The sequence below is a fragment of the Trachypithecus francoisi genome, unplaced genomic scaffold (assembly GCF_009764315.1).
Source record: "Trachypithecus francoisi isolate TF-2019V2 unplaced genomic scaffold, Tfra_2.0 Contig01580, whole genome shotgun sequence".
Classification (NCBI taxonomy): domain Eukaryota; kingdom Metazoa; phylum Chordata; class Mammalia; order Primates; family Cercopithecidae; genus Trachypithecus; species Trachypithecus francoisi.
This window is the reverse complement of record NW_022681443.1, coordinates 475,839-494,098: the sequence shown is the minus strand read 5'-3', so window position 1 is coordinate 494,098 and position 18,260 is coordinate 475,839. Positions and strand designations below refer to the sequence as shown.

At 56.5% G+C, this 18,260-nt stretch overlaps 1 protein-coding gene across 2 annotated transcripts; it reads right to left on the bottom strand.

The window, feature by feature from the left end:
- Positions 1-627: 627 nt before the first annotated feature.
- Positions 628-10,563, bottom strand: CDC42EP1 (CDC42 effector protein 1). 2 transcript variants are annotated; one of them, XM_033188762.1, is made up of 3 exons: positions 10,480-10,563; positions 3,203-3,942; positions 628-1,862 (listed from the first exon to the last, which is right to left on the bottom strand). In XM_033188762.1, the coding sequence occupies exons 2-3, from the start codon at positions 3,663-3,665 to the stop codon at positions 1,213-1,215; spliced, it is 1,113 nt and encodes a 370-aa protein (XP_033044653.1). In that variant the 5' UTR covers positions 3,666-3,942; positions 10,480-10,563; the 3' UTR covers positions 628-1,212. The 2 variants fall into 2 exon arrangements, with proteins under 2 accessions (XP_033044653.1, XP_033044642.1); XM_033188751.1 differs by lacking the exon at positions 10,480-10,563 and adding an exon at positions 9,762-9,927.
- Between the last annotated feature and the right edge of the window lie 7,697 nt (positions 10,564-18,260).

Here is an 18,260-nt window from a genome sequence, read left to right as displayed (position 1 = left end):
TGAATGCAGGCACCCCATGACCTAGAATGTCCCGCTCTCAGGGATCCTGAGGTCCCGTAGTGATCCTGCCACACATCCTCTGGTTGCATACCTCTAGTGACAGGGAGCTCACCACCTGACGCTGGCTGTTTATGGCTAAATTTAACTGGTCTTCTGATACCTAAGGAGGGCATTTCTCTTTCTATGCATTTTAATGCTCCTGGCATTTTCAAGATACTGAGGAGGAAACTGAGATATGAGGACACCCGGCTGCCACGTTGGGAGGCTGAGACATGCTCCCAACAGTTCTACGCACTTGCTCCTGTCTACTTGCCCCCACTATCGCCAGAGCAAATGCCACGCTACTCTGTGGGATTATGGGACAGACACCAGTCCCAGGCACCTGGGCCAGGAGCTGTTCCCGGAACTGCAGATAAGGCTCCCACCTGGGTCTCTTATCTCAGGGGCATTCCAGCCTGGTTACTCATTACCCTCCCCTTGGTGCTTACACTTCCCTCCCCTGCTGGGGGCCTTGACTTGGGGCGGGGGGGAGGGTCCTTGGCTTTCTAAATGCCCTGAAGGGAAGGGGACTGAAGCAGGTAGAGCTGATGCTGTTCTCCCACGTCCCCAAGCATCTTGCAGGACACCTTTTATCAAAACAGCCTTATTTAATCAGGCCCCAGAGGCAAGTCTGGGGTATACAGGCAGGTGGGATTCCTCCCCGGCAGGTCATACCTGACCTTTCTGGGGTAGGAGGGAGGCTGGGGTGGGGATGCTGGGGAAGCGGCCTGGGAGAGGGCTGTCAGGGTTACAGCGGGGAAGCTCTGGGATGAGCTGGGGGCAGGCGGTTCCTTTGGGAGGTGAGACAATGGCCCTGTGTGGTACACTCCCTGTCCCCCACCCCCCACGGGCAGCTTGGTCTGGCACAAAGGCCACACTGTGAGGCTGGGCCCTCCAGCTGGTGGGGGTGGCGTGGAGTGGGGCCTAAGGAAGAGCTATTAGGTCCAGAGTGGCGGTGGGAGGAGGTGGTCAGCTTGGCAGGGCCTCTGGGAGCATCCAAATGCCGGAGCAATCCTGGCCTTCCCTGTCTTCCCTCCCATGTCTGTCCTGCAGAGGTGGAGAGGGGTTTAGGGGCAACTCGGCTTCTCCCCTCTCTGGTCTGGTAGGAACCAGCTGTTAGGTGAGGGGCCGGCTCTGCACCTAGGTGGGGCCCTGGGACCATGTCCCAGCCCCTCACACCTTGACCTCATCATCCTCCTCAGCATCTGCAAATTCAAAGGTGTTTGCTTGCACCGTGCTGGGCACCGGGGTCCTGCTGTGTGCCTGGGGCGCCCTCCACTCTTCATCCAGGCTCTCCCAGGAGGCCCGGGCTTGGGGCAGCACCTCCACCCGCTCCTGCCGCGCATTCATCTCCGGGTAGTGGCAGCTGCCACCCCAGCCTGCTCCCCAGTGCCTGCCGAGGGCAGGGCCAGCAGGTCCTCGTGGACCCCCTCCCACTGGGCTGGCCTTCACCTCAGCCACTGGGCCCAACCCAGCTGTTACCCCATTGGGACAGTGTCCATGGGGTGTGGAGCTTGTGGCAGGGGCTGGAGGGTTTGCAGCAGGACCCGGGGGGTTTGCGGCAGGGGCTGGGGGGTTTGCGGCAGGGGCTGGGGGGTTTGCAGCAGGGGCTGGAGTCTCAGCTGCAGGGGCTTCCGGGAGGCTCATGACCCCTAGCAGCTCGCTGAGGAGTGAGGGCCCAAGGTCGAGGTCCAGGCGGAAGGACAAGAGAGAGTCTGAGCGGCGAAGCCCGGGCTCAGAGGGGAAGGAACCATCCCGGTCTCGGTCATGTGGCTTTTCTGAGCGAGGCAGGCGGGAGATGGTGCAGAACCCAGAGTCCAGGCCTAGAAGAGAAATGGGCAGTGGGCTCAGAGCTGGGGTCCCTCACCAGGAATTCAGGAGGGGAGACAGGACAAGTCCTGGCTTGCTGTATGGCTTCTGGCTAGTCCCTCCCCTCTCTGGCCTCAGTTTCTCCCACCTTTCCAATAGAATATGCTCCATGGTCACCTGTGTGGTCTTCCTGTCTACCCTGAAAGCTGAAAGTCATCATTATCCTCATTTCCATTATGCAGATGAGGAAAGTGAGGCTGAGTTTGGGATGGGGCGAAGGGGCTAGCCCAAGGCCATAGAAGTCTGACGAGGTGAAATCAAGCCTGGAGCTCAAATCTCCTCTCAGTCCCAATTGTGACCTCAGCCATGGCCACTGGCTCCCTGCCATCACCCTGGTTGATGGCTGCAGGTGAACCCATAGCACGTGGGCTGGTTTGTGGACACAGGATGGGACCAGCAGCCACGATCTGACTGTATAGAAATGAAGGACAGATATGTGCCTTCCCAAGGTCATCTAGTCCAGCCCGTGCTTCCAGGACTACAGACCTGAGACAGAATCGAGTTTCCGTGGACCAGTCCTCTGTGTGTTTCTGAGCAGCTGCCTGGGGCAAGTGGCATTAGAGCATTTGCCCCAAATGCCGCAAGGCAGGGAGTGGCCACCAGGTGGCAGCAGGGGCCCATGGTTCTCAGGTGAACTCTGCCCAAACCGCCAAGGTGGCACTTCTGGCTGGGTAAGAAGGCCCCGAGTTGTGGTCCCTGTGAGTGGTTTTCCAAATTTGTCGAGTTACAGGAAACCAAGTTCAGATAACAACAGCTCCAGTGTCCTGAGCACCTACTACGTACCAGCCCCCCCACGCCTCTCCTGGCACTGAATCTTAGCAATGACCCCGAGAGAATCATTATCCAGGTGAGGACTTGAACTTACAGAGGTCAGTTGACTTCCTGAAAATCAGGCAGAACCGGATTGGAATCCAGAGCCCAGGCCCTTCACCTCTCCATATCATTCCAACATGAGGGGAAGGCTTTGGTTGAAGGGGGCAAGAATGGGTGGATGACTGGTTCAGTCGAGGCCCAGAGAGGGGGGACGTGCTTGCCCAGGTCACACAGCAAGTAAGGGGCAGCTAGAACTCAAACTCCACCTCCTCACTCTCAACCTCAGGTGTTTTGGGAAGTCAGCTTGTTCCCACCACTGCACCCCCTCCCCATCCTTGATGTGGGGTTTGGGCCTGCCCTCTGTGGTAAGACCAAGGAGCTCGGGCAACAGAGCTCGCTTGGAGTTTGGAGGAACCAGTGAAGCCCTCTGGGCCTCAGTCTCAGCCTCTGAAAAGCGGGCCAAGATAACCCAGGCCCTCACCGTAGCTGGAGTGGCCGTCCGTGGAGCTGCTGGGGCTGCTGTCGAAACTGAGCTTGCCAACCACGAGGCTATCGTAGGCGGCCTGGTTGAGCTGGGGCAGGGAGATGGCATTCTTGATGATGGGGGAGATGGCCGGTGGAGCTGGGGAGGGTGCAGGGGGAGAGGCCATCCTCCGGGGGGGCGCCCCCACCCTCCGCACCAGCTGCAGCTTCTTGGCCAGGAAGTTGCGGGGTGAGCGATGGGTGCCCCCGGAGCTGCCACCGTGGTTGCTGAGGAAGGAGGTGTCCCCGAAGACGTCCCCGCCACGGCCCACATGCATGGTGTGGCGGAAGTCCCCGAGCGGGGGGCTGATCATGTCTGCAGTCAGCCGCCTCTTTCCCTGTGAACTGGACCCCCAGACCACAGGCGAGAGCTTGCCCAGGCTCATGGTGGGGGCGCCTCCGCCCCCCTGGGGGCCGGGCATCAGCTCTGGCCGCTCACAGCTGCTAGTCCATGTCCACCAGGGGCCGGGGGAAGGAGGTGGGCTGGGCTCGGGATGGCTGCTCAGCTCCTTTGCCCTGGCGGAAGCTGTAAATGACGCCGTCCTAAAGTGAGGTCACCGAATGCTGAGGCTGTGGGGGGTCCATGGCTCGTCTCTCCCCGGGGCCGGCTGCCAGCCCCCCGGAAGCAGCTGTAGATGTTCAAGCGTAGAGAAAGCACCCCCGCGGTGGTCGGCTTCTCTCCTGCCCAGGGTTGGAGACCTGGAAGGAAGACAAAAAGGGCGGTGATGGCAAGCCCAGGACAGAGGAGGAAATCTGGGGTCCAAACATTGGTAGCTGAAGAGGATAGAACATCACACCCAACCACATGGATAGAGGCCCCCAACTGATGTGGGGCAGAAGCTAGGCACAAGGGGAACTGAGTGAGTCTGTATACAGAAAGTTCAAGAACACAGCCAGGCACGGTGGCTCACGCCGGTAATCCCAGCACTTCGGGAGGTTGAGGTGGGTGGCTCAACTGAGATCAGGAGTTTGAGACCAGCCTGGCCAACATGGGGAAACCCCGTCTCTACTAAAAATACAAAACTTAGCCGGATGTGGTGGTGCGCGCCTGTAATCCCAGCTACCCGGGAACCTCCAGCAGGAGAATCACTTGAACCAGGGAGGCAGAGGTTGCAGTGAGCTGAGATCGCACTACGACACTCCAGCCTGGGCAACAAGACCAAAATTACGTCTCAAAAAAAAAAAAAAAAGAAAAGAAAAAAAAGAAAGTTCAGTAACAGGCAAAACCAATTGATTCCATTAGCAATCAGAATGATAGCAGCCTCTGAGCAGGTACTGACTCAACAGGGGACGAAGAATTCATCCAGCTATACACTTAAACCATGTATGAGGGAAAAACAGAAGCGCTCATTCCAAGTCTGAGCAACGTAATGAGACCTGGTTTTCACAAAACATTTTTAAAAAATTAGTTGGGTGTGGTGATGTGTGCCTGTGGTCCTAGCTACTCAGAAGGCTAAGAAGGGAAGATCCCTTGAGCCCAGGAGGTCAAGGCTGCAATGAGCCATGATTGTGTCACTGCACTCCAGCCTGGGCGACAGAGCGAGACCCTGTCTCAAAAAAAAAAGAAAAGAAAAAAGCGCTTATTCTGCAGGGCCCACTTATGAAGCACTTACTAAGTGCCAAGACCTCACCTGCCTCATCGTTTAAACCCATATAATACTCTTGAGGGGCTGGGCGTGGTGGCTCACGCCTGTACTCCCAGCACTTTGGGAGGCCAAGGTGGGGGAATCACAAGGTCAGGAGTTAGAGACCAGCGTGGTGGTGCTGGTCTCCACCATGGTGAAACCCCGTCTCTACTAGAAATATAAAAAATTAGCTGGGCATAGTGTCGGGCACCTGTAATCCCAGCTACTCAGGAGGCTGAGGCAGGAGAATTGCTTGAACCCAGGAGGCGGAGGTTGCAGTGAGCCGAGATTGCGCCACTGCACTCCAGCCTGTGCGACAGAGAGAGACTCTGTCTCACAAACAACAACAACAACAACAAAAACATTACTCCTGAGGGCAGCACGGTATCAGTTAGAGAGGGGAAACTGAGGCACGAAGTGAAGTAACTTGCCTGAGGCTACAAAGCAACAAATGGTGAAACAGCCCCCACATCCCAGAGCCCTGGAGCCCCAGGCTACTCTGCCTTCTGCTGAGTAACTGAGTAAGTCACCTCCCTTCTCTGTGCATTAAAATCTCTGCCACCCAGCGAAGCCAGGAGGGAGCAGATGCCTCACCAGCTTTGTGAAGCTGGGTAAACAGCCAGAGCAGAGGTTCCTCCAAACCATCCACCTTCAAGGAGCTTCCTGGAATAAGGATCCTGTGGTCAAAAGTGGCTTTTCCCAGCTGCCTCCTCCATGCGTAAGCATATTCAAGGCTCTGAGAAGGCCCGCAGGAAAAGACTTTATCACAGTTTGTCAAATTGATGTAGGAGCCTTGTTGTCAGGGAGCAAGCTTTGGAAAAAGGTCAGCCAGTGCCAAAAGCTATTTCTTGCCCATCTCTCCCTTCCTGATTCCCCATCTCCACCACACACACACATATCCTCCCCAGCTCCAGCCTCTCTAAGCATTTCTTGTTCTGACCCCTTTCCTTCTGACCCCTTTTCTTCTAGTATCATACAAAGTCCAGGCTAGAGCACACCTGTGAGCCTATGCTTTTCCTGTGGCCCACTGAGGGCAAAGCTGGCTCAAGGTCAGATCCACAGAGCTCGTCGAGACTTGAACTCAAAGCCTCTGACTCACATAAGTCCTTGACTGGCTTGTGGAGCCCTGTCTCACCTCCTGAGATCGGCAATGCACTTGGAGGGTGCGGCAGTGGCCTGGATTTTCCTGCTTTTCTCCCTGGGGCATCCAGCTTGGGCTCTGCACTTAGCAAGTGCCAAATCAATGCCAGCTGAATCACAGATCTCCATGATAACCTGCATGCCAAAACATCACCCTGGCCCCTTCTGAGAGTGGGAGGGCAGGCTGGGCTCAGTGTCCTCACAGTGTGACCTTGGGCAAGTCACCTACCTACACAGACCTGGGACCTCAGCTGATGAAAGTCAATAGTGATCCTTAACAAGAACACTTACATCTGCGGCTCAGCCTTCTTCCTTTTTTAAAACCATTGCTGCCACCTCCAAGCATAAAAATGTCAATACTGCCCTTCTAATGTTATTTGAAATTCAAAATAGGTTAAATAACAAGATAAGAACAAAGAAGCCAATAGGACAAAGCTTGCTTTGTTTTCTGACTACATTCTCTTCCCTTCCCACCATCTGATCCTCCCCCAACCCTAACTCCTCCCCCTTGGAGGGGAGGAACTTGTGAATCATCTTTTTCCCTCCCTGGCACCCCCAGCACCGAGAAGTCCTCGTGGAATGTTTGCTGAAGTTCTGAAGCGCTCCACAGTTGGCCAACCATTACATGATGTCATCTGATTCTCCAACAACCCTGCAAACCCACAGCTTGGCCCATTTGACAGGCAGCGCTGAGGTTCGCAGGGAAGGGAGACCTGTCCAAGGTTCCGTGACAGGTTCGTGGCAGGGCCAAGTTTCCCTGCTCAGCAGGGATTAAGGATGCATCTCTGGGGGAAGGAATGGGAGTGGGGAGGGTGTTCCTCTGTAAAAAGTCCTGTAGAAGGGTCTGCCATGTGGCCTCACCCACTTGCTCCCACCCCAGCTCCCTTTTTTTTTTTTTTTTCTGATGCAGGGTTTCACTCTGTCACCCAGGCTGAGTGCAGTGGCTCCATCACAGCTAACTGCAGCCTCGAACTCCCAGGCTCAAGCGATCCTCCCACCTCAGCTTCCTGAGTAGCTGGGACTACAGACACGTACCACCATGCTCAGCTAAGTTTTTCCACTTTTTGTAAGGACAGGGTCTCACTCCATTGCCCAGGTTGGTCTCAAATTCCTGAACTCAAGCCATCCTGCTGCCTCAGGTTGCCAAAGTGCTGGGATTACAGGTGTGAACCACCACACCTGGCCTCCCTGACTTCTTGAGGCAGCACCTCTTCTCCCAGCAAAAGGGGGTCCTCCCCCCGAACCCCCATGGCCACTTTTGACTTGGGGGACCAGCTTCCTCCCCAATCTTGTGATGATCCCATCTTTCAAATGTTTCTGGGCACCCCCCAATGGTACCCACCCCCCACGCCACCCTGCCTCCTGCCGTATAGAGGCTGCGTAGTGCTGTGGCGCTGAGGGCAGGGTACTGGGACCTGCCTTCCCATGTGGAAAACGGGAACAGCACACCAGGCAGTTCCCCTCCCAGGGGAGTTGCAAGGGTAGAAAATGTAATGAAGGCCGGGCGCGGTGGCTCAAGCCTGTAATCCCAGCACTTTGGGAGGGCGAGACGGGCGGATCACGAGGTCAGGAGATCGAGACCCTCCTGGCTAACAGGGTGAAACCCCGTCTCTACTAAAAAATACAAAAAACTAGCCGGGCGAGGTGGCGGGCGCCTGTAGCCCCAGCTACTCGGGAGGCTGAGGCAGGAGAATGGCTTAAACCTGGGAGGCGGAGCTTGCAGTGAGCTGAGATCCGGCCACTGCACTCCAGCCTGGGCGACAGAGTGAGACTCCATCTCAAAAAAAAGAAAAAAAAAAAAAAAGAAAATGTAATGAAACCCTCAGATGCTGGAAGGAGCAGGGCAGCCATGGGTTCAAATCTGACACCTTTACACATCTCTCATTCCAGGGACCCCTGGCGGCAGCCACGTGACACTTGCTGCCAACCACAGGGCACTGCTGGCCATCAGGTGTGCCTCACCTGGCACTAGGAGTAAGCACGGCTCCAAGTGTCCTGGTGCCAGGCTCACCTCCCCTCACCTGCCCAGGAATACCACCCGTTAGTATTCAGAACACCCCTTTTACAGATGAAAAAAACAAAACTCAGAAAGGAGACATTTACCCTCAATCACAGACCAACATCGCTGATAAATGCCCCAGGGTGGGGGTGAAGACGATGGGGAATGGGGAAGAGGATTTGGAGGGCTTGGATGCCCAGTGCTGAGCACGGTGTGGGGTGCAGGTGCAGGCCTGGGAAGACAGGAGACCCAGCTCTGCAGATTCAGTGCCTGTGACCTGGGCAAGGAGGTCATCACATAGCTTCAGTGTCCCTGGAGTCCTTATATTTACCCTATAGAGGATAGTCAGGGCCTGGGCACATGGCCTGAGCTTACTCAATGGTGGGAATGATGCAAGAACAAGTTTTGGAGCCAGGATCCGGCCAACAGGGGCCGCTGTGGAGGCACATGTGGTCGCGGGGAGGCCAAGGGCCGCTCTGAAGGAGAGCGGGGGCGGCTGCAGCCTGGCATTCACCTGGGGGTCACCCGCAGGCCGCAGTGCTGGCCAGGGGCCCACGTCTCATCCTGGAGGTCACTGCTCGGGTGCACACAGCCCCCTTCCTGCGGGCATCCAGCTGGGTGATGCCCCCGCCCCCTACCGCTGGACCAGCGGGTCCCTGTCTTGGTTACGGCAGCTCCCCCAAACTTGCTCTGGTCCCTGGGTTAAGGGGTTAACCCGGGCAGCTGGCTTCTCCTTCCCCTCAAAGTCCAGACGCTTCAAGGTGGAGAGACGTGGAAACAGGCCAGAACGGGGTAGCTAGTTGTTCTCAGTCGCGCTAGGGGACCCGGTCCTCCGTATTCCAAGGGGGGCACCGTGGGCCATTGGGGAGCGACGGGAAAAGTGGAAAGGAGACGCGCTTCGTGCCCACCGCCCCGAGTTAGAGCCAAACCAGCCCTGGACCAGGCGAGGAGGAGCAGCTGCGGGCTGCGTCTCGGGTTCCCGCGCCACGTTTCGTGTCGCTGCGGCCTCCCGGCCAGTCCTCTCTCCTCCCTAAGCCTCAGTTTCCCGGTTTAGGAAAGGGGCTTCGAATGTTGGGGGTCTGGCACGGCTGGGGCAAAGGCAGAACAATCTGGAGGGCGACCGGGATTGGAAGTCCGGGAAAGACTTCGACCACCCAACGTTCCCTGGGGGGACGCGGGATCCTGGGGCTCAGGACGCGGAGGGTCGCTCCGCGGGGGAAGGGGACGGCCGGCTGTCTTGGCCGGAGGGGAACCGGATGGGATGACCTCATCCGCGGCTCCAGCCTGGAATGCGGCGGTCGGGGAGGGGGCAGGGTGCCTGTCCCTCTTCCCGGGCCCCCCACCCCCCACTTCCCGCTCTCCGCGTGGGCCTCGGCGGAGGGGAGACATTCCGCCGCGTCGCCCGCTCGCCGCCCCTGCCCTTCCTTCCCCCGCGCAGGAAGGCGCGGAGACAGCCCCCGCTCTGAACCTCGGCTCGCCCCCTCCTCACGCAGTTTGGCCGCTGAGTTTCGTCCGATCCTCTGCCCTCTCCGCCCGCCCGGAACGGGACACGAAGCCCGAAAGTTCGGAGTTTCCCCGCGCGGCTCCGCGGCCGCGCCTGGCCTTCCCGTGGGCACCCGGGGGCGCCTCTCCCGGGCTGGTCCGGTCCCCGTCCCGGCCCCGGGAGCCTAGGAGGGTGCAGAGGCCCCGCAGGCGCCCGGACTCGCCGGCCTCCACGGCCTCCGCCCCGAGGACCCGCGCGCCCCAGCTGTTACCTGGCTTCGCGAGCCCCGGGGGCGCAGGACGAGGGCGGACTCGTCCTGCAGCGGCGGCTGCCGCGCGTCCCGGCTGGCAGCCCGGGAGAGTCGCTGGGCCGGTCTGCGCCGCCCTGGCCGCGGGCTCCGCGGGCTGGATCCGGGGGCGGGGGCGGGGTGTGGGCGCTCCCGCCTCCCGCCCCGCTCCTCCCGCCCGCGGGCGGGGCCCGGCCCCCTTCCCGGCCCCCTCCCCGGCACCGTCCTCGTCCCCGCCGAGAGCTGGCAGGGACGCGGCTGGGGGGCCAAGCCAGGCCTCTCTCCTCGCCACCCCGGCCAGGGCCAGCCGGGGAACGTGCGGGCTGCCCCGGGGAGGCGACTCCGGTCCCCGGCCGCCAACCCCTCCTCCACGGGTTCCCCGCGTGGCCTTAGGGCGTCCAGGCCTGGTGAACTCTCCTCCCTCCTGGGCCCTCCAGCCGCGCCCTGCAGGAGTTTGGGGAATCGGGAAGCTCGATCTGAGGCCCTGAATGCCTGGGCCTTTAAACCTTGATGTTTACAAGCATGACATGCCCACTCCTTTCCTCCGGATTCTCATTCCCTTCCACCCGGTACAGGCCCCGCGGTGCCCAGGAGGAAGACAGCCACACTGGGGCGACTGGTGGAGTCGGGTAGAGTGGCTGTCAAGGCTGGGACCCTGGAGCCGGACAGCCTGGGCTCCTGTCCTGCCTCAGTAACTACTTACCTTTCTCTGCCTCAGTTTCCTGATCTGAAAGTGGTATAGATAATAGCAGCATCAGATGTTGTGTGAAATGTCCCCTGCTCCAAGAGCACATAGGAGGCTTGCTTGGCAGGTAAATGAGGTCGCATCTCAGAGACTTTACAGATCCCGTCCCCCCCACCTCCATGGGGGGCAGGGAATCAGCCATACCAGGGACCCTGTGCCATCATCAAGGAGGGGAGATAGATTCTGGCCCCTGCCTCCCGTTGTTGTGCCCTCCTCTGACTACGCCCCTCTGACTATAGAGTCCTCGGGCTGTCAGGGCACAGGGAGGTTCCTAACACTGCCTGAGGTCCTGGGGCCTCAGGAAAGCTTCCTAGAGGAGATGATACTGGAGTTGTCTTTTTTTTTTTTTTTTTTTTTTGACGGAGTCTCGCTCTGTTGCTCAGGCCGGAGTGCCTTGGCACGATCTCGGCTCACTGCAGCTTCCACCTCCCCGGTTCAAGCGATTCTCCCTCAGCCTCCGGACTAGCTGGGATTACAGGCACCCGCCCACGCCCGGCGAATTTTTGTATTTTTTAGTAGAGAGGGGGTTTCGCCGTGTTGGCCAGGCTGGTCTTGAATTCCTTACCTCAGGTGATGCGCCTGCCTCGGGCTCACCAAGTGCTGGGATTATAGGTGTGAGCCACTGAGCGGTTGTGAGTTAAGTCTTAAAGGACGGGTAGACAGAGGGAAGGGCAATGGAAAGGCACAGTGCACAGCAGGCAGGGGGACAGCACAGCAAAGGCTGGGAGCGGAGGACCCCGCAGCGGAGGCAAACCTGGCTGGAGGAGACTGGCTGAGTGCTGTTGTGGCAGGGGACGAGGAGCCGTATTTACCCGCAGGTGGAGGAGACAAGGTCTTTACTGTTCACCCAGGGGCTAGGCCTCTTCCGCTGGCTCCCTGAATCCCCATGCTGGCCGCCAAGGGAAGGAGCTATTTCTGCAGCTGGACAAATGAGAAAACGGAGGCACACAGCATTCTAGCATTTGCTCAAGTGGCACAGCAGTAGGAACTCTTTCCCTGGGGGCCGGCCCAGGAGCATTTTGTCCCATGGAGAATTGGAACAGCATCAGGACAGTGAGCCAGCAGGCAGCACTGGCAGGTGTAGATTTAGAAGACTGACTGTCGGCAGGCGTGGTTGCTCACACCGGTTGTCCCAGCACTTTGGGAGGCTGAGGTGGGCAGATTACTTGAGGCTGGGAGTTTGAGACCAGCCTGACCAATACGCTAAAACTCCGTCTTGACTGAAAATACAAACATTAGCCAGGTGTGGTGGCAGGTGCCTGTAATCCCAGCTACTCGGGAGGCTGAGGCAGGGAGAATTGCTTGAACCTGGGAGGCAAAGGTTGCAGTGAGCCTAGATCGCACCACGGCACTGCAGCCTGGTCAACAGAGCGAGATTCCATCTCAAAAAATAAAAATAAAAAAGTGCCGGTTGCGGTGGCTCACGCCTGTAATCCCAGCACTTTGGGAGTCCGAGGCAGGCGGATTACTTGAGGTCAGGAGTTTGTGACCAGCCTGGCCAACATGGTGAAACCCTGTCTCTACTAAAAATACCAAATATTAGCCGGGCATAGTGGCGGGATGCTGAGGCAGGAGAATTGCTTGAACCTGGGAGATGGAGGTTGCAGTAAGCTGAGATCGTGCTACTGCACTCCAGCCTGGGCAACAGAGCGAGACTCTGTCTGAAAAAATCAAAAAACAAAACAGAAGTCTGACTGTGAGTGAAGAATGGACTGAAAGGACAGTGATGGAAGCAAATAACTAGTGATGCTGTGGTTGTTACTATTAATTGCATCAGTAGTAACCAGCACTTAATGAGCACCTGATGCATACCAGGTCCTGTAGCTCCTTAACAAGCATTATGACATTTAATTCTTGTGAGACCCCCATGGGGAAAGTCCTGCCATGGTGTCCCGTTTGCAGATAAGTGAAGTGATTTGCGTAAAACCCCCTACTTTGACAGGATGGCCACACTTTCCAGTTTGCCTAGGACAGCCCAGATTACACATACTATTCCAGTGTAATTATTAATAGCACTTCCTTTCATTCTCAAAGGTGACCTCTTTAGACAATTACAAGTCACTCTAGTCAGAGGATCCCTAGAGCAGTAGTAAAGGAGGCAGTTTGGTGCAATGTCAAAGGCCCTGAGCTCAAATCCTGGCCTAGTGGCTGACTGTGGGCAAAGCACTTGGCCCATCTGAACCTCAAGTTTCTCATCTCTGAAATGGGTATAATAGCAGTGTGGGTATTTACTAGTTGGGGTGTTGTGAGCCCCAGGCAGATGACCGAGCAAGCAGTCCTGATGGAAGTGGCTACAACCTGCCCCATGCTTGCTCCATCTTCTTCATCCATGGGCAGGGAGGGCAGGCAGGAAAGAAAAAGTGGTTGAGAACCTCCCTACTATATGCCACATGCTTTGTCTTCTCCAGCTCATTGACAGGAAACCTGTGAATCAGGAATTCTTGCCCCCTTTTACATCTGGGTAAGCTAAGGCAGAGAGGAGCCCTCTCCCTCCTTTGCAGCCTGTCTCCAGATAGAAATCTATCTCCATGTAGGCTGTGCCCTCGTTCCTGGCTCCACTCCTGATTTAAGGATCTGACTCAGGTTTTCCCTCTGGAAAACGGGAGAAAGGGAGAAGTTTCAATATCCCCAGGAAGGATCCAGGGTTGGGTAGTCTCCCTTTCTCATGCTTTTCTCCTCCCCCAATTTCCTGCAGTCCCCTTACTTCCCTTTGAGAGGCTGTGCCCAGGAGTGCAGGGGTTAACCTTGGCAGGACTGTAATCACCGTGCAGAATGCAGAACAAATGCCTCCCAGCTGGGGACTGGGAGCTGCTAGGTGAACCAACTGCCCGGAGCTCAGGATCCCCTACCTCCCTGTCTTGAAGGAACCAGGCTCCTCAGGCTATAGTCCCAGAGCTCAGCTGCCCCCTCCACTCAGCCCAGCAGATTGGGTTGGCCAAGGCAAGGGGTCTAAGGGAAAGAGGCAGGTCCTGGGCAGGGAGCAGTCTATAGAGCCAGGGAGGAGGGGGCAGGGCACAGATAGGGAGAAGTATTTCCTCCTTGGGGACCCAGGGATGCTAGTTGCTGCTTCCAGGTTCCAGGGAGGTTTGGGATGGGAGCCTTGAACTGAGGCCACAACTATTAGCCCCTCCCTAGGGTGCATGTCCCCTTTGTACCCCAAAGTCTGGCTGGGCTTTTGGTCAGTTAATGCATCTGCTCATTGACCTACTGATTGGTCTTTCCTGTTCTCCAGCTCTTGAGTATCCACTGGTCCATCGATCCACCAATGCGATTGCTAATTCATCCATCTACCACTGCCCACTCTCCTGTCCATCCATTTGCCCTCCCCTCCATGCACCCATTTATCCACCTACTTCCTGCCCATGTCTTGATCTGCCACTCACACACATCCAGTCACGGAACCACTTACTTACCCACCCCTCCATTGACACACTGCCTATCCCCCATTCATCCATCCATCCACTCACCCACCCATCCAGCCGCCTACACACCCATGCATCCTTCCACTCCATCATCCATTTACCCACCTGTACACCCACCTACCCACTTTATCCAGCATCGCTTGATCCACTGCCCACACCCATGGCCATCTACTCACCCACCTGTCTATCTACTCCTTCCACTTCCATCCTGTAATGCCCTCACACTGACTCACACCTGGTCCCTGCTGACCAATATGGGTGTCTGAGCACGTCTCCATCTTTCTCACATACATGCACTTCACTCACCTCATCAGTGGGTTACCTGGAGGCAAAATACCCTTGAAGACTGCTTTTTTTTTTCTTTTCTTTCTTTCTTTTTTTTTTTTTGTGAGACAGTCTTGCTCTGTCACCCAGGTTGGAGTGCAATGACGTGATCTCAGCTCACTGCAACCTCTGCCTCCAGGGTTCAGGCAATTCTCTTGCCTCAGCCTCTTGAGTAGCTGGGATTACAGACGTCCGCCATCAAGCCCAGCTAATTTTTTTTTTTTTTTTGTATTTTTAGTAGAGATGGGGTTTTGCCACGTTGGCCAGGCTGGTCTCTAACTCCTGACCTCAGGTGATCCATCCGCCTTGGCCTCCCAAAAATGCTGGGATTACAGGCATGAGCCACCGTGCCCAGTCAAAGACTGCTTTGAAATGTCACCTTCTCCTGGAAGAACTCCTTCAAAATGAGCCTCCCCACTGCATCTGGTCCATCCTCCATGTTGGTGTCTATTTCCGGGTGAAATCGCCGATGGGACAGTGATGTCTGCGCATGCTCTGTGCTCCTGGCACACTGGGAAATGGATGATTAGGACCAACATAGGAATCTTTGTCCCTCGTTCCTTGACTGAGCCAACTGAGAGCAGGTACCCTCCTCCTGGGACCAATTCAGGGATAATCACTGGCTAGACCCCTGCAGGGGGTCTTTGGACTCTTCAAGAGGTTTGTGCTGTGACCTAGTTCTCCAGAGGTGACCTCATACCTAGGGAAGACTGGCAATGGGCCAAGGAGGCTGACCCCATGCTCTCCCCTCTGCGATCCAGTGTGCATTGCCAAGTCAGAAAAACCTGAGTGCAAATCAGGACTTTGTCTCTCACTAGCAGAGTGACCTTGGATAAGTCAGTTCCCAGCATTGGTCTCAGCTCCATTATCTGTAATAAGCCATAAAGTTTATTGCCTGACCTGTAGTTACGGTCAAGGAAGGGTAGCTGTTATAATGACTTTTTTTTCTTTCTTTTCTTTTCTTTCTTTCTTTTTTTTTTTTTACATCAAGTCTTGCTCTGTGGCCCAGGCTGGAGTGAAATGGCACCATCTCGGCTCACTGCAAACTGCGCCTCCTGGGTTCAAGCGATTCTCCTGCTTCAGCCTCCTAAGTAGCTGGGATTATAGGCATCCGCAACCACGCCCAGCTAATTTTTGTGTTTTTAGTAGAGACGAAGTTTCCCCATGTTGGCCAGGCTAGTCTTGAATTCTTGACCTCAGGTGATCCGCCCGCCTTAGCTCCCAAAGTGCTGGGATTACAGGCGTGAGCCTCTGCACCCGACCATTTTTTTTTTTTTTTTTTTGAGATGGAGTCTCGCTCTGTCACCCAGGCTGGAATGCAGTAGTGGTGATCTTGGCTCGCTGCAACCTCTGCCTCCAGGTTCAAGTGATTCTCGTGCCTCAGTCTCCCAAGTAGCTGGGATTACAGGTGCCCACCACCACACCTGGCTAATTTTTGTATTTTTAGTAGAGACGGGGTTTCATCGTGTTGGCCAGGCTGATCTCAAACTCCTGGGTTCAAGCGATCCACTCACCTCAAGCTCCCAAAGTGCTGGGATTACAGGCATGAGCCACTGTGCCCAGCCTGTTAGCCTGTTATGACTTTATCATTTTCTCTTTACCAGTAGGCAGGTTCATTGAACACCTGGTAAATGGGTAGCGGCTGCAGCAGGCCCTGGGCTAGGTGCCTTCTGAGGGGGCAGCGGTAAGGAACATGGGCCCTAATTTCAAGACACTTAGAGTCTGCTGGGGAAGACAGAGCCCAGGAGACTGGTGGTGATGAAAGGCCGAAGCAGCCGTTGAAGGGGCCAGGGAGGCAGAAGACTGACTGAGGAGGGCCAAGGAGGCTTCCTGGAGAAGGTGGCATTTGAGTTGGGCATTCTGTCTTGGGGTAAGATTGTCTGTAGGTGAAGTTGGGGAGAGAACCGCCCTCAGTAGAGAGGTGGAAGTGGGAATGGATATACCTGAGGGCGGTTCATGATCTGGTTCTGGAAGGCTAGAAGTTGAGCTGGGTCTACTGTGGAGGACGCAGGAGAGGCATTGAATACCACACACAGGGAGGGTAGTGTTGGGTGCTAGGCTGGGCCACTGCCCCACCCAGTGATGGTGGTCCTCGGGGATCACAGACCCCGGGGGTGACTCAGGATCCTTGATGGGGCTTCCTCATTAGCAGAGGCTGGGGGCAACCCTTTCTAATGCTGTTTTTTTTTTTCCCTTGTGGCCCTTGATGACAGGAATGTGTTCCGAAAGAGCCAGGAGATGGAGACCCTCCTGGAAGGAACCTTTGGCTCTCTGGTTCCTTCCTGTGACTCCAGATCCCCACAAGTCAACACTTGATCGGGGATGGGGGCAGTTTCAGGGTTCTCAGAAGGCTTCTGGGGGCTAGGCGCAGTGGCTCACACCTGTAGTCCCAGCATTTTGGGAGACTGAGGCCAGCAGATCACTTGAGGTCAGGAGTTCGAGACCAGCCTAGCCAATGTGGCAAAACCCTGTCTCTACTAAAAATACAAAAATTAGCCGGGTGTGGTGGTGCACGCCAGTAATCCCAGCTACTAGGGAGGCTGAGGCATAGGAATCGCTTGAACCTGGCAGGTGGAGGTTGCAGTGAGCTGAGATGTGCCACTGCACTCCAGCCTGGGCAACTGAAATAATAATAATAATAATAATAATAATAATAATAATAATAATAAGGCTTCTGAGGCCACTGAGGCCCGGAGACAATCGACTTGTCAGTGTTGCATGTGAGTGTGCAGTGGAGTCCTGGGCTGCCACACACTCCATGGCTGACTTCAGTGTGGTTGAGCATCTGTTGAGTGTGTGCCATCTCTCAGCCTAACAGGGTGAGACAGGCTCACAGACAGGTAAGGCTCAGCACCGACTTGGCAGGGCTTCCAGGAAGACTGCCTGGAGGAGGTAGGATGAGCGAGGCTCTATAGATGTATGAGGCTGTGTGCAAACAGTGAAAGCCAGGCTGGGAACACTGTGTGTGTCTGATATGGGTATACGCGGCCAAGGTGTGTCAGCCACAGTGATGACTGAGACCTGCGGGAGTCAGGGCCTGGCCTGAGGCTAGGGAGTAGCCTGGGGGCCGAGTGATGGCAGATGCGTCCCTATCTGTGTCACCCAGCTGCTTCTCCTCCCTATCTCTGTCACCCAGCTGCTCCTCGAAGTGGTGTCTGGGTGCGAAAGGATTCTTGGGAGCAGTAGGGTCAGGATGGGAGTTAATCCCAGGGGCATTTTGGAGGGCGTGGCTGTGAGGCCCACGGGGAGGGCACGTCTCCAGGAGACAGCTGTCAGAGCCGGAAACGCCTCTGGAATTCCAGGCTCTGGGAAAAGGGCTGGCCTGTGGAAGCGCTTTCTCAGGCGGAGCCTTCCAAGCCGACCCAGCTCTGGTTTCTTGTTCACTGGTCCGCAGGGAAATGGGGGTGGGGAGGCCCCCACAACCCCTCTGGCTCCCTTTCTCCTGGAGAGCAAGAAGTTGGAGGGGGGTTGAGGAAGGATGTGGGGTCAGTTCCTCCAGCCCCACCCCGAGGAGGACAGACAGATGGATGTACTGAGGGCGGAGTGGGGGTACGCATCTGTAGTTTGAGGGGGTGGGAGGGGCAGCAGAACGGGTCAGGGCCAGGTGACCCTGTTGTCCCTGGGTGATGAGAGTGTGCTCTCCAGACCTGGACCAGGTGGTTGGGGCCTGGATGGAAGGGTGGTGGGGAGGGGTCCTCCAGGAGACCTTTGTTCTCACTCTGAGGTGGGTGGGGTGGAGAGAGGAGGGGCATGCAGGGGGGACAGGAAAAGCGTTTGAGGAGCAGAAACAATGGCCTATTCTCTGTGGCCCAGCCTGGCCTAAGAGATAGGCCTGTGGGCTGCAGGCCAGTCCTGCTTTGCCCTGACCATCTCCTGCATGGCCTCCTCCAGCCTGGCCCAGCCCTGGGGGCTTCACGTGGCCTTGCCTCAGTGGGCCGTGGGGGCACCTTCCTCACCCCCATGGCCACGCGCTCATTCCTGGACACATGGATC